Raw genomic sequence first — 15,456 nt, 5'->3', positions numbered from 1 at the left:
GCTTTTTTAAAAACAAATTTAGAAAAATAAAGGGTAAATTTTTCTTAGGCTGTCTTTTAATGAAATATTGAAAGGATAAAAATCATTATTTAAATATCCTATATACTACAAGTGATCATGTTAGATTATTATTATATATTCTAGTTCTAACCCTGATAGCTTTTATTTAAAAACTACAAAATATTCTTTAAGACAGAAACAAGATTTTAGGGTTAAATGCTTAAACCAGACTAAAGGAAAAAAAGTTTTAATCAAAGAACATCTTTAAATAATACAAAAAAGTAGCCATATTGGGTAGGAATAAATTTGTTTTATTTTAAGCCAAAGTTCTCAGGCATTAAGGTCCAATTAATAGAACCACGGTTAGACATTAAATGATGCATTAGTGAAATCTCTCCTAGAATTGTTTAAAAAGGAAAAAGAGCAATAGAGAAAGCCCATTTTAAGCTTTTATTATATATATTATAATCTAGTACATGAGGGAGTGGGGAGGAGGAATCCAATTAGCAGAAAATTAAAAAGACATCTCTGTACATGTAAAGTACAGCTAGATGGTACCTTCAGTACTGATATACATGTCTTATATACAGAAAGACTTCTGTGTACCTCTTGGTGAATAGCATGATTTTGTCAAATAAAATAAGTATAATGCACAATCATCAAAAGTAACTGCATTTTGCAGACACATGGCTGAACAAACATACACAATGCTTACTTAACAGCTCGTAAGACTGTGACTCTCAATGTTTTCCAAGAGTGTGACTGGACTGTAAATTTTACCTGGTAACTTTCTGAATACTAGCACCATTTCTGAATTATGACTGACCTACAACAAAAACTCAAAAGGGGGCTTCCCTGGTGGCACAGTGGTTAAGAGTCCGCCTGCTGATGCAGGGGACACGGGTTCATGCCCCGGTCCGGGAAGATCCCACATGCTGCGGAGCGGCTGGGCCCGTGAGCCATGGCCGCTGAGCTGCGCGTCTTGAGCCTGTGCTCTGCAATGGGAGAGGCCACAAGAGTGAGAGGCCCGCGTACTGCAAAAAAAAAAAAAAAAAAAAAAAAACTCAAAAGGAATTTGAGATTATTTCTTCATAATCACTTCTGTTGATATGTGTTACTCACTGACCAAATAATTTAATTCAAAAACCTACTTACATTAACCTTAGATAAGCAATAACATACAGAATTCAGGAATTTTGTGTGGAACTGTGGCACAAACTGGTCTTCTATATTAAATAAAACTAAGTAGGTACATGCTAAATAGTCTCAGTTATTTCATTTATCAGATATTTAATTTTTACCCCATAATTTCAATACAGACTCCAGTGTTGGTAACAGCAGAGTAGCTTATACAGGACTAACACTCTCGCAGATAGCATTTACTAACCGTGGACAACAACTATTTGAAGGCTCTCAAGAGCAACAAAAACCAGGTACAAACTAGGAGGAATTCACACTAGAAGGGAACCCACACGCACTGGGTGAGGGTCACCTTTATACAGGTTTTCCCAAGAGCCAATCCTAGTTTGAACAATATGGGGTGGTTAGAACTCAAGCAGAAAACTAGAGTTTTACAGGTTTGAGGGGTCAACTGACTACCAGAGTGGCTGTATTAAGGAAGAAAATAACAAAAAGGAGGGAGCCAAGAGTAGGAGCCCTAATATCTACACATAAAATTCCTGCAAATCCTCAGTTACCTCTTTAATGGTACATATGTAGGAGAGATTCCAAGGAGCCCATCTGAAAGCAACAGCTAGAAGGCTGAAAGAAATGAGCAGAGATTTCAGCTACTGCCTGCTCCAGGTATACAGTTTAGAGTTTCAATCCCACCAAGACAGAAAAGCTTGATAAACATCTCAGGCTTTCTATAGATCCACGCAAACAATGCGTAACTTCAAGACTCCACAAGTCCATGGTGATCAGCCAGCAATATAACAACCTGCCATAATACAACCCAGAATTTAGCAGAGAAAAATAACAGAAACCAGAGTCTCTACGCATACACAATGCCAACCATACAACCAAGAATTACTAGATACACATAAAAAACCAAACCAAACCAAAACAAAAACCGCAGAAAAATCCAACCTAGAGGCAAGAGAAAAAGTAAATAGCCAATAGAAATACACTCGGAATTGACCCAGATGTTGGAATTAGCAGACAAGAATTTCAAAGCAATTACTATAAATATGTTCAAGAACTTGAAGGTAACAATGACCATAATGATTGAACAGATGGGGAATTCCGACAGAGAAATGGAAGTTTTAAGAAATAAATGAAAAAAATCTAGGACTGAATTACAATATCTGAAATAATAAATTTACTGGATGGACTTAACAGTTTAAATATGGTAGAAAAGGGATCAGTGAACTTGAAGACACATCAATAATAATTCCTAATCTGACAAAAAAAAAAAGAGGGAAAAAGTATCAAAAACAATGAGCAAAAGCCTCAGTGACCAGGGGGCATGGGTAATATCAAGCCATCTAACAGATGTGCCACTGTATTCCAGAAGAGAAAAGAAGAAAATGGGGCAGAAAAAATACTTTAAAACAACACATTAGGGCTTCCCTGGTGGCGCAGTGGTTGGGAGTCCGCCTGCCGATGCAGGGGACACGGGTTTGTGTCCCGGTCCGGGAAGATCCCACATGCCGTGGAGCGGCTGGGCTCGTGCGCCATGGCCGCTGGGCCTGCGCGTCCGGAGCCTGTGCTCCGCAGCGGGAGAGGCCACAGCAGTGAGAGGCCCACGCACCACACACACACACACAAAAAACAACAAAAAAACACATTACAGGGACTTCCCTGGTGGCGCAGTAGTTAAGAATCTGCCTGTCAATGCAGGGGACAGGGGTTTGAGCCCTGGTCCAGGAAGATCGCACATGCCGCGGAGCAACTAAGCCTGTGCACCACAACTACTGAGCTTGCGCTTTAGAGCCCGCGACCCACAACTACTGAGCCTGCATGCCACAGCTACTGAAGCCTGTGAGCCTAAAGCCTGTGCTCTGCAACAAGAGAAGCCACCGTGATGAGACGTCCGCGCACCACAACGAAGAGTAGCCCCTGCCTGCCACAACTAGAGAAAGCCCATGTGCAACAAAGACCCAACACAGCCAAAAATAAATAAATAAATTTATTTAAAAAACACACAAAACCCCAAAAAACCACAACACATTACAAACAGAGAATGATATAAATTAGAGTTCCCTTCTCATTAAAATCAACAGAAGCCAGAAGACAATCGAAAGGCGTCTTTAAAGTACTGGAAGAAAAAAATCTGTCAACCCCAAATTCAAAAACTAGCAAAATGTTCTTCAAAATTATTCTTCAAATGGCCTTTTGGAGTATGTGAAAGCAGAGAGAATTTATCACCAGGATACCCCTATAAGAAACAGTAAAGAAAGTTATTTTGGCTAAAGAAAAATACGGGGTGAAACTCAGATCTATAATTAGGAATGAAGAGCACTGGAAATGATAAATATATGGATAAAGAGAAAAGATTATCTTTTTTCTTCTCTTAATTACTGTTTAAAGGAAAAATTTAAATGTTTATTATGGAGGTTTATAATATATGTAAACATAAAATGTGACAATAACACGAAGGACAGTGTGCATAATTTCACATGAAATGGTATAATATTAACTCTAGTTTAACCCCTAAGCATCCACTAAAAAGGTTATGAAAAAATTTAGCTAAAGATCAAAAGAAGAATTAAAACACAATATAAAAATATCTGATTAAAACAAAAATGAAAGAGGGACAAGCAGAAAACAAAGAACAAATGGTAGACATAAGTCCTACTACATTAAATCTAAATAAACCAAACACTCCACTTAAAAGGCAGAGATCTTCAGAATGGAGGAAAAAAAAGGAAGTTCTAACCATGTGCCATCTACAAGAGACCCACTTTACAAAGAAAAAGATATACCAAATGAACAATAAGCAATTAGAGAGCTGGTGCGGCCATATTAAGATCAGATAAAGAAAAGGAATATTATTAGAGATAAAGAGCAGTATTTCTTAACATTAAAAAAGTCACCACATTAGGACAGTTAACAATGCTAATATGTATGCACCCAAAAACAGAACTTCAAAACACATGAAGTAAAAGCTGACAGAACTAGGGAATTCCCTGGTGTCCAGTGGTTAGGACTCCGTGCTCTCACTGCCAAGGGCCTGGGTTCAATCCCTGGTCCGGGAACTAAAATCCCGCATGGCAAAGGAAAAAAAGAAGAAAGCTGACTGAACTATATACAAAACACATGATACAAATATTGTTGTTGTAGATTTTAATACCCCCTTCTCAGTAACTAACTGAACTACCCTCCAAAATTACTAAGGCTATCTAAGACTTGAACAAGGCTATCAACTGTGTTATCTAAGATTTGACCTCATTTATATTATTTATAGAATGCTGTATCTGACAACTGCAGAAAGACATTCTTTTCCAGTGCACATGGAACATTCACCAAGACAGGCCACATGTTAGGCCATAAAACAAGTCTGAATAAATTACAAATGACTGAAATGTTACAGAGTATATTCTCTGATCACAACAGAATTAAATTAGAAGCCATAACAATAAACAGTATACTAGAAAGAGGGAATTAGTGACAATTCAGTATTACTTACATATGTTTCAAGGCAAAGAGAGATGGGACGACCAAAAATGAAAACAATATAGAGAATTTTTCATAAAGCTCTACTTATTCAGTTTCAAGGATTTTACTTTACCCCTCTACTGGTAATGTAGAATTAAAAAAATAATTTATTGGGAGGTAAGTCCTATAAATCTGGGACCACTACTCTATATGACACGTAGCCCTGAAGAATTAAGCAGGCAAATTTTTGGTTACCCCATCTTTTATTTTTTATTTTTTTGCGGTACGCGGGCCTCTCAGTGTTGTGGCCTCTCTCATTGCGGAGCAACAGGCTCCGGACGCGCAGGCCCAGTGGCCATGGCTCACGGGCCCAGCCGCTCCGTGGCATGCGCGATCTTCCTGAACCAGGGCACGAACCCGTGTCCCCTGCATCGGCAGGCAGACTCTCAACCACTGCGCCACCAGGGAAGCCCTACCCCATCTTTTAGAAAACAGTTTGACAATGTGAGATCTCCCCATATTTTCCTATCCCCAAAACACTCCTGTTATAAACTCTGTTAAAACACCAGCAGTTTATTAAAGACAAAGTAACAAGAATGTTATTTTTACAACAACAAGCAAAATACCATGCCTGAAAGCAAATACCTGCTTTATCATAATCTTACTATCAAACACTAAAATAAGGAAAATTTACCTTGAAACAATGCAGTTGGGATGTAGTGAGTGTATGGTGAGTTTACAACCTAGCAATCATCTTATAATCATAATCTTATAATCAAAATGAAATACGTGTCCTATGAACAATCTGAAAAGTTTGGCAAGTCTTTTCTTTTTCCCAAACTATGCCACATTTAGATTTTTCACTGTTCATTGTGATATGTCACTAATTCATGAGGCCTGCTATTGCCAAGTGGAAGAAAATCTTACACTAGAGAACAGAAAACTCACACAATTATTTTATAATATGCTTTTTCAATTTGATAACCTCAACTCACATATACTGAAAAGACACTTACCTGCTTTACATTATATCCTGCTTTTGCACTAGTTTCAATAAACATAACATTCAGCTCTTTGGCTTTCCTCTCTCCTTCCTCAATTGACACTTGCCTGTAGAAAATAAAAAAGATAAACTCATCTTTTTGAAAGATAATGATATAAAGATTATAAACAAGGTTCTGAAAAAAACTTTTCTTGATATGGTGCTGGTTATACAGGCAAGACTAGTTTGAAAACTTATCAAGCTGCAATACACTTGAAATTTGTGCACTTAGGTCAGAAAGAGAAAGACAAACACCATACAACATCACTTATATGTGGAATTAAAATATGACACAAATGAACTTTTATGAAACAGAAACAGACTCACAGACATAGAGAACAAACCTGTGGTTGCTGGGGGGAGGGAGGGATGAAGTGGGAGTTTGTTAGCAGATGCAAACTAGTATATAGAGAATGGATTAAACAAGGTCCTACTATATGGCATAGGGAACTATATATCTATATCTATATATATATATATATATATATATTTTTTTTTTTTTTTTCTTTTGCGGTACGCGGGCCTCTCACTGTTGTGGCCTCTCCCGTTGCAGAGCACAGGCTCCGGACGCGCAGGCTCAGCAGCCATGGCTCACGGGCCCAGCCGCTCCGCGGCATGTGGGATCTTCCCGGATCGGGGCACGAACCCGTGTCTCCTGCATCGGCAGGCGGACTCTCAACCACTGCGCCACCAGGGAAGCCCCCGAAAGATTTTCTTTTAATGCTTTTTAAAAAAATTTAAAACTTTTACTCATTTAAAAATTATTTTGTTGGGAATTCGGGATTAATAGATACACACTGCTGTGTGTAAAATAGAAAAACACCAAGGACCTACTGTGTAGCACAGGGAACTATATTCAATGTCTTGTGATGGCCTATAATGGAAAAGAATCTGAAAAAGGATAAATACATATATATATGTATAACTGAATCACTTTGCTATACACCTGAAACACTGCAAATCAACTACACTTCAATTAAAAAAAAAATCCTGCAACTATTACATTAAACTTTAAATAATAAAAATAGATGAACCCCCCCAATTATTTTAGTGGAACGAACAAAACTCTAATTTTTATTTTTTAAAATTAAAAAAAACCTTTCTTTTAAAGACTCTTAATTCTTTTAAATGTGAATAACTGAAGGGTGATAATCTGGCAAAAATTACTGAGAAATATGGTAATTCTAAAGCAATGGACAAATATTACCTTAAAGAAAAATTATTGTAAACATAATTTAGATGTTTCTAGCATTTGTATACTCAAATATTATGCAATAAAAGAACAGATGCTTGTAAGCATCCTTTTAGATGCCTCTGGCTATAAAGGGAAACAATTCAGATATACAATTTTTCTATTTAACAGTGAAGATATCTAGTGACTCTCCACTAGAAGAATATATACCTATATGATCTTCAAATTCTCATACTGAAGATAAATAAAATAGTCAAAATTTATGATAGCATCTCATGTCCAAAAAATGATTTTCATAAAGAAAAGTTGAAATCATATGCTGAATTTACTTTTAAATTAGGAAAGACTTTCTTGTCAATTCCAAATGAGGTACCATGGCAGAAATGGGCTTAATATTTCATAAGTCTTTGAACATATTGGGTTTCTTTGTAACATTTTAATTAATAGCAAAAGTTCATTACTGGAATTTCAGTATCCAACTAATGAATAAACAAATAATAAATAGTAAAAGCTTCGAATATTAAATAAATGGTCAAGACTATTTAAAGCAGAAAGAATATCCAGTAGATCACTTAGGAATGCTAAAGGCAGATATTCAAGCCACAGATTCTACAGTGAATGTTAATACATTTTGCATCCTGTGACTTGAATATGTCTTTGCTCATTTGACTAAGGTATCACAATCAAGCTATTCAGTTCAACCTCACAGTCTGGCTCAACCATACAATTAAAAAAAGAAAAGAAAAGAAAAAACTACACCACTGAATTATAATGAATATTTATAAGAAGACTACCAAAAAAGTGTGCATTTAATCATTACGAATACTTTTTTAAAGATAGGATTTGTAAAACATTTTGTTCTTTAACAGAACACTGCTCATATTTATGAGCCCTAAAAAATGCAAAATAGTTATCAGCTTCACGTGTAAACAATCTTACACAAGAGTTATTTACATAGGAGCTTACACAAACCCAAAAAATTTAGTTTCCTTTAAGGACTGAGTTTAATGTGTGTGTGTTTTTTTTTTAAATAAATTTACTTATTTTATCTATTTATTTTTGGCTGCGTTGGGTCTTGCTGCACGCAGGCTTTCTCTAGTTGCAGTGAGCGAGGGTTTACTCTTGGTTGTGGTTGTGCGGGCTTCTCACTACGGTGGCCTCTCTTGTTGCAGAGCACGGGCTCTAGGCATGTGGGCTTTAGCAGTTGCGGCACGCGGGGCTCTAGAGTACAGGCTCAGTAGTTGTGGCACATGGGCTTAGCTGCTCCGTGGCATGTGGGATCTCCCCAGACCAGGGCTCGAACCTGTGTCCCCTGCATTGGCAGGCAGATTCTTAAACACTGAGCCACCAGGGGAGCCCTAATGTGTGTTTTATTGTGTGTGTGTGTTGGGGGGAGGGCGGGTGGGCCGTGCTGCTCAGCTTGCAGGATCTCAGTTCCCCGACCAGGGACTGAACCTGGGTCCTCGGCAGTGAAAGCACAGAGTCCTAACCACTGGACCGCCAGGGAGTTCCCAGGACTGAGTTTAATGTTTACCTTTCTATTTCAGGTCCCCACACTAAAGAAAAGGGGCAGGGGTATAAAATTAAGGATTAAACATGTCTCCTTTTAAAGCAATTTTTCACTAACAAAAATAACAGGCTACTTAACAAAGAAATCAAACATTCCATACAAATATGAAATCATTCCATACCTCTTGTCAGCAAGATCTGTTTTATTTCCTACTAGCATGATGATAACATCACTTCCTCTTTCTGTTCTGACATCATCAATCCACTTTGTAGTTTGCTGGAATGAGTTAACATCTGGTATATAGGAGGGTGGATAGAGAGATTAGTGTTATTCCAAGTGCTCCAAGTGAAGGACCAAACAAAGAAAAAAGAGGAAAAAAAAAAAGTACTGGAAGTTGGAAGGGGGTTGGCACATTAGGACCCACTTTTAATGTGCCTGCAACATAACTCCATTTTATCTGAGTATAAATATCAATGATCTAAACAAATCACAACAGTAAAGTCCTTAAGGTACCTTTTATAATAGTTTAAAATTTTTGGACATGACCAAGTGAGTATAATGTACTATATGTAATTGAAAAAAAATTTTTTTTAATGTATGGACAGCTATGGCAGATAATATGGTGTCATGTTGCCACAATGCTTTTTTGATTACTTAAACATACCAAACATGACAAAGAAAGCATCTCCAAAAGTATGTCAGCCAGTAAGTCCCAACACATCCACAAAATTTGTAAAGCCTTTAAATAGCTTTCAACACCACTCTGTTTGCATTGCTTATTCAGTTTGTGATCACTTTAACTTGAAGCTTATTAGTTTAATGTACCAGAATCACTTATAACAAAATCCATCTTTTCTAGCCCTGGATTCTAAGTAGAGTACTTCAATACATCTTACAGCAGCTAAAGAAAACAACTTGCTAATATTTTAATGGCATGTGCACAAATTTCAAAGAAAAATACACCAGGTTTTACTTGATTTGGTTAAAGTAAGCACAAACATTTTAAAGCTGCAAAACTTGTGAATGCACAATAATGAACATACATTTTTAAAACAAGTAGCAACCCAAAGAAAAGCTTCAAGAAAAGAAAGACTGCATTTGGCACCTAACCAAAAAAAAAGTCTCTGAATGCAAACCTCTTATAATTCTGCCATTGCAATTATTGTTAAGTAGATATGATTTCTAGTTGAGCAAATATGCAAAAATGTATACTAATAATATTACTAGCTCAAATCGGTAGCTTGTTTATATAAGATGTTTTTAAATAAGTCCAAGATGTGGTACTATCCTGGTCTTCCTATAAATTATGGAGCACTATATGGAATGATGCTTAATATTGCCTAATATATCATAAACTGATTCACAAAGACAATTTTAATCAGATAGCATTTCCCTGTCAGTCACCAATGCTCCATTCAAAATTTACAGTCACTTAAAAAGCCAAAGGCACTATTAGTCAGTCTTGAAGGAAAAGAAAAAGGAAGACCATTACTTTTTTTAGTCTCCCATTTAAATTTTTTTCTTGGAGAGAAATGAAAGTATAATTCGTTAGCAACCAAGTAAATAAGTCAGAGAATCCAGATTTCATTCAAATGAAAATGATTAATAGAAAATTGCATATTATGTTTTCTCTGCCTTCCTCTATAGAGAGAGGATGGCTGGAAGGGGAAAGCAGAGAAAAGTTGGCTAGCGGAAGCTTTTAACAGTCTCAACAGAAGCCTTGAAGGATCTGGAGAACTTGGCAAGAGACTTAAATGCAGATTATTTTATTTTAGAGAAATCTGAGATCAAGTTAAATAAAAAAGGAGACATTCTTCCAACCATAATTATGGTGTAGGGATAATAGGATACTAAGAAAGCCTTGGAGAGGATTCATAATTAGATCTAAAGGAAAAATTACAGGGCAAAAAAACCTGGCACAGTAGAAATAAGGCATATTGGTACAAACACCAAAGCAAATACTCTGACCTAGCTGGCCCGTGATAAGGTTTGCTATGATAAAACTCATTTTTACATGCCAGTATAGAAAACAAGCACAAGACAAGAACACGCATGCAACTAAGCTAAAGGCTGAAAGATTAGAAATGCATAATCCCCCCCCACTCACTTGTGATATCATAAACAACAACTGCCACAGTGGAGTCACGAATGTAGCTAGGAATCAAGCTCCTGAACCGCTCTTGACCTGCTGTGTCCCATAATTGCAATCGTACCTAACAATAAAATCAGTCAAACAAGCAAGAAAAATAAGAAAGGTCAACCCGTTGCAAAATACCTACTTGTGATATCGTAAACTACTACGGCTGCAGCAGAATCACGGATGTAACTGGGAATGAGGCTACGGAAACGTTCCTGACCCGCAGTATCCCATAGCTGCAGCCTGATCTGTGGGATGGGAAAAAACAAAAAACAAAAAACAAAAAAAAACCCAAATTCATACTAAAAAGAAATAATATTTTTAAAGGGAGGAGGGTGGCAAGGAGGTAAAAAGGAAACTCATGCAAAAGGTTACAGGGATGTGAGGAATGAAAACTACACAAAACTCCTTTCCTTTTTCAAAAGGGAATAATATTTAAATTTGGCTTGCTCTGAAGGTACATAACTCAAAAAAAATGGCAATATGAAAGATTGCACAGAATCAGAAGTACAGCTTCCTTTTTTTCCCCCTCCCTGTAACCTCTCTTTGAATCCTATGCGTTCCGGAGAGCAAAAGTAGACTGCTGATGTTCAAATAGTGAACATAAAAGGGAAAAACAAAGGTAAATGTCAGTGATCATTGTCAACATCCCCTTTTCTGCAAGCCTCTCTGAAACTAAAATAAAATGTCTCTTTTCTCTATTGGATTCAGAACACTTTGAAATTGGATCTCTGATTACTGTGCTTATGCTTCTCCCACACATTTCTTCCTAGAACACTGTATATAATCTAGCAAAAAGGACAAATATCTTTTTGCAACCCTACGTAAAAATATCTTTACTTTCTTACTTTTTCACATCTACATTCCAGGAAGAAAAGCCTGAAAACAAGCATTAAGTTCTCTTACCATCATAAAGCAGTTTCTGTTTTCAAATTTTAAGAAATAGAATGCTATATGTTAAAACATAAAAGAGAACATACAAAAGAAAAAACTCACAAACTTATAAGAAATAGCATTAGAGATAACTTTTTTGGGTATAGATCCCAAAATAATGCATTTAAGAGAGTCACTGTTTAGGTGACAGAAATCTCTTCAAGGGATAGCAGGCTAGAATACAGGATTTATATTGCACTTAAAAGGAGTATTCCAAAAGATGGAAGACAAAAAGCTAACAAGTAAATGCACATTACTTTTTTCTATTCATAGTCACTTTGGTACATATCATATTCTGACAAATAAAACCTTGAAGTTCACAAACTGTGTGATATTCAAATGAAATCTTTTTGAATGCCTCAAGAGTGGTATTCAAAAGGTCTTTAGCAGCTCTAATTCCTTCTTGAAAATATTCTTATCTCAATGCTATTTGTTATAATTTTCCAAATCAAGACAAAATTTTGTTTAACAAGTCTAGGGCCATCAGAGTTTTACAAATAACAGCTTTCTCTCCCCTTTGGATTCTACTTGGGGATAAAAAACTCAAAGTGCTAAGTACTACTCACTCTATAATAACAGTTTTTCTCAAGGCCTGTAAACTAACTTTGGCAACTTTGCTAAGTACTTCTTATGGTGACAAACATAGATTATAGTTTTGATCATAATTTTCTATCCTGAGTGTTGCAGAAAATCGCACACTGAAAACATTACTCACTGTTCGATCCTCTAAGTACATTGTTTTTGATAAAAAGTCAATACCAATTGTTGCCTGTAAAACAAAACAAAACAAAACAAAGAAGTTAAAAATAGTAATAGTTTAAATGGCAGTCAGCAGTTTAGGGTTCAAGTGGGAATTATGATTGTGGAAGAAATAATGAATAAACATATAAACATATCATAGTCAAATAAAAATGAACAAAATTTTCAGTGATAATGGCTTCTACCTACTGAGCACTTGCTGTGTATTAGAGATTCTTTTAAGCCCTTTACATGATCATCTCTAAGGCTAATACGTCTCTACAAGTAGCTAGTAGCATCATTATTTTTCTCATTTTATACATAACAATATTGGGGTTTGGAGAAGTTAAATAACTTGTCTAAAGACACAAAGCTTCTGCTGTGGAGTTGGGAATTAAAAGTCCAACTCTGGGCTTCCCTGGTGGCGCAGTGGTTGAGAGTCCGCCTGCTGATGCAGGGGATACGGGTTCGTGCCCCGGTCTGGGAAGATCCCACATGCCGCGGAGCGGCTGGGCCCACGAGCCATGGCCACTGAGCCTGCGCATCCGGAGCCTGTGCTCCGCAACGGGAGAGGCCACAACAGTGAGAGGCCTGCGTACCGCAAAAAAAAAAAAAAAAGACCTGGCACAGCCAAATAAATAAATATTAAAAAAAAAACAACTTTCTTAAAAAAAAAAAAAAGATAGGTTTTATTTTTAAATTGTCATAAAATTTGACATTTTAACTATTTTAGGTGTATAATTTAATGGCATTAATTACATTCACAACTGTACAACTGTCAACACTATTTACAAAACTTTTTCACCACCCCAAACAGAAACTTTGTACCCATTAAGCAATACCAAATTACAATGTATGGATATATGACAATTTGTTTATCCATTCATCTATTGATGGACACTTCTGGCTACTATGAGTTCCTGTTTTCAATTCTTTTTGGTATATACCTAGGAGTAAAATTGCTGGGCCATATGGTAATTCTACTTAACTTTGTGAGGAAAGTTTCTGCAGCAGCTGTGCTATTTTAAAGTCCCACTAGTGATATATTCCTATTTTTCCCTTTTCTATATAAATAGCCATCCTAGTGGGTGTGAAGTGAAATGTTACTGTCGTTTTGATTTGCATTTTTCTAATGACTAATGATGCTAAACATCTTTTCATGCTTTCAGGTGCTTATTGGTCATTTGTATATCCTCTCTGGAGAAATGTCTATTCAGTCCTTTGCCTATCTTTAAATTGAGTTTGTCATTTTGTTATTGATTTGTAGGAGTTCTTTATATATTCTGGATATTAAATCTTTATCAGATATGTAACTTTCAAATATTTCCCCCTATTCTGTAGGTTGGGCCTGGTGCCTCTACTGAAAATCAATTGTCAAGAGATATATATATTTATTTATAGGTTCTCAATCCTATTCCATTGGTCTGTATGTCTACCCTTATGCCATTACCACAATGTTTTAATTACTGTAGCTTTGTAGGAAATTTTGAAATTGGGAAGTGTGAGTCCTCCAACTTTATTTTTCTTTTTCAATAATACCTTAGCTATTAATATCTTGGTGAATTAGGATCAGGTCTTTCATTTCTACAAAAATGGCAGTAGGAATTTTGATAGGGATTGCACTGAATTTGTAGGTTGCTTTGGGTGGTTGGTACTGACATCTTAACAATGTTAAGTTTTCTGATTTATTTACCTGGGATGTCTCTCCATTTAATTAGGTCTCCTTTATTTTTTTTGAGTAGTTTTGTTGATTTCCATTTCACACGGACTTGTATTTTAAAACAAACAACAACAACAGAAGAAGATGCTTCCTCCTTTATCCCAAACTATGTGACTAATACACAACCTAAGTACTAATTCCACCTTATGACATTCAATCTGAAAATTATATCTGCCATAGGGTGGGACAATGGGCTTATAAACTTGAATTACTATGCAAGAGCATCTAATTGACAAACCTCAGGAGTGTACAGGAGTGGCACAGCTGCATTTAAGAAATCTCACCAGTAGAACCTCATTTGCTCAGACAGTGTGGCAGAGGTAGTTAACTACCTACACAAATATCCATCTACCCCTTCCTCCTTACTAACACAATCAAACATTTACTTAAAACCATACTTTTCCCATGAAAAAAATTACATTTTCCAGTCTTCTTTGAACTTTAAATAAATGGGGTTAACTCAGTTGGGAGGTACGTTCTTGTTTTTCCCCCCTTTCCTCCGTCTTTCTTCCTGAACTGTGGCTACCAAGGCTGGAACTCCAGGAACCATTCAGTAACCATGAGGCAAATTTCAATATGGAAGTCATATATTAGATCAGGTTAAAAAGAAAGTTAGAAGGAGTCTTGGTCCTGGATGACCATGGAGCTGCCACACAAGTGCTGAAACACACTACCTTTAGACTTCTTTTACATGAAAAAAAATTCTCATGTCACTTATCAATGTTATTTTGTGTTTATAACAAACAGCCCAAAATAATTTTTAATGGCTATAAGTAGAAACAAGCATTTTCAGATCTCACAGTCAAGACATAAATGTTTTTACAATTAGTACTAAGTTAAACTTTATGATAAAATGTACAACAGTCCCCTCCTTGCACTGTACTATCCTAGTTTTGGGGCATCAGTTATACCACTGAACTCATAAAGATCAAGATTAACCTGGAAAACATCCTGTTGTTACTCTTCTTTTTAGTTAATTTTATTCCAAGCTGAGCTACTACAGCATAGAAGTCGATCAGCTGTAAGAATTAAGCCAACAGCAGGAAGAAAAGAAAGGAGATGGCTGGGAAACTAATCGTTATCAGCTTTTCCAGCATCTTGAATGCTACTGATGAGGAACTAATTCAAATTTTCATAAAAGATGGATGAGACATTAGTGCTGCTTCTTGCTCATCTCCTTAAAAAAGTGCAAAAGGCAATAACTGCAGAAGAAACCAAAGAGAAAATTCTCCCATGTATCTTAATTTACAACTTCATATTATCTTAAATGTTAACTAATTCACTGGTTTTGAGGGGGTAGGGGTCTGCTTTGTAAAAAAAACAAATTAAACTGAGTACTTATAAAAGGAGCTCACAATTCAAGATTGAATAATGGTTTATCCAAATATACTGGAGCCAAGATAACTAACTTTTACTTGTTTAGCTATTTTATTTGGATGCTCTCCACTTAGAATGGTGCTTATTTACCCCAACAGCTATTTTATAAAAGATTCAGATGTAAGCTACTATTCTGTCTGACTCCATAAATAGTGGTTTGTCACCTGTCCTGATGCCACAGAAGCCAGAGATCCATAAACATTATGAT

The 15,456-nt window shown here is 36.3% G+C and overlaps 1 protein-coding gene across 7 annotated transcripts in view; it reads right to left on the bottom strand.

Annotated features, from left to right (window-relative positions):
- RAB6A (RAB6A, member RAS oncogene family) overlaps positions 1 to 15,456 on the bottom strand; it is a 72,763-nt gene that overhangs the window by 14,327 nt on the left and 42,980 nt on the right. For 2 of the 7 annotated variants that reach the window (XM_032639081.1, XM_032639082.1), the window contains exons 3-6: positions 12,129 to 12,182; positions 10,623 to 10,728; positions 8,525 to 8,636; positions 5,616 to 5,709 (exon numbers count right to left, since the gene is read on the bottom strand). In XM_032639081.1, the coding sequence (XP_032494972.1) occupies positions 5,616 to 5,709; positions 8,525 to 8,636; positions 10,623 to 10,728; positions 12,129 to 12,182 (366 nt within the window). Of the gene's footprint in view, positions 1 to 292; positions 1,035 to 3,158; positions 3,380 to 5,615; positions 5,710 to 8,524; positions 8,637 to 10,450; positions 10,729 to 12,128; positions 12,183 to 15,456 lie in introns of those variants that run through there. The other 5 variants (XM_032639084.1, XM_032639086.1, XM_032639085.1 and 2 more) reach the window with 4 other exon arrangements.

Source organism: Phocoena sinus, chromosome 8, assembly GCF_008692025.1.
Source record: "Phocoena sinus isolate mPhoSin1 chromosome 8, mPhoSin1.pri, whole genome shotgun sequence".
In the NCBI taxonomy this organism is placed as follows: domain Eukaryota; kingdom Metazoa; phylum Chordata; class Mammalia; order Artiodactyla; family Phocoenidae; genus Phocoena; species Phocoena sinus.
Note: the sequence above shows the minus strand (reverse complement) of the source record. Positions and strands in the feature narration are given on the sequence as shown.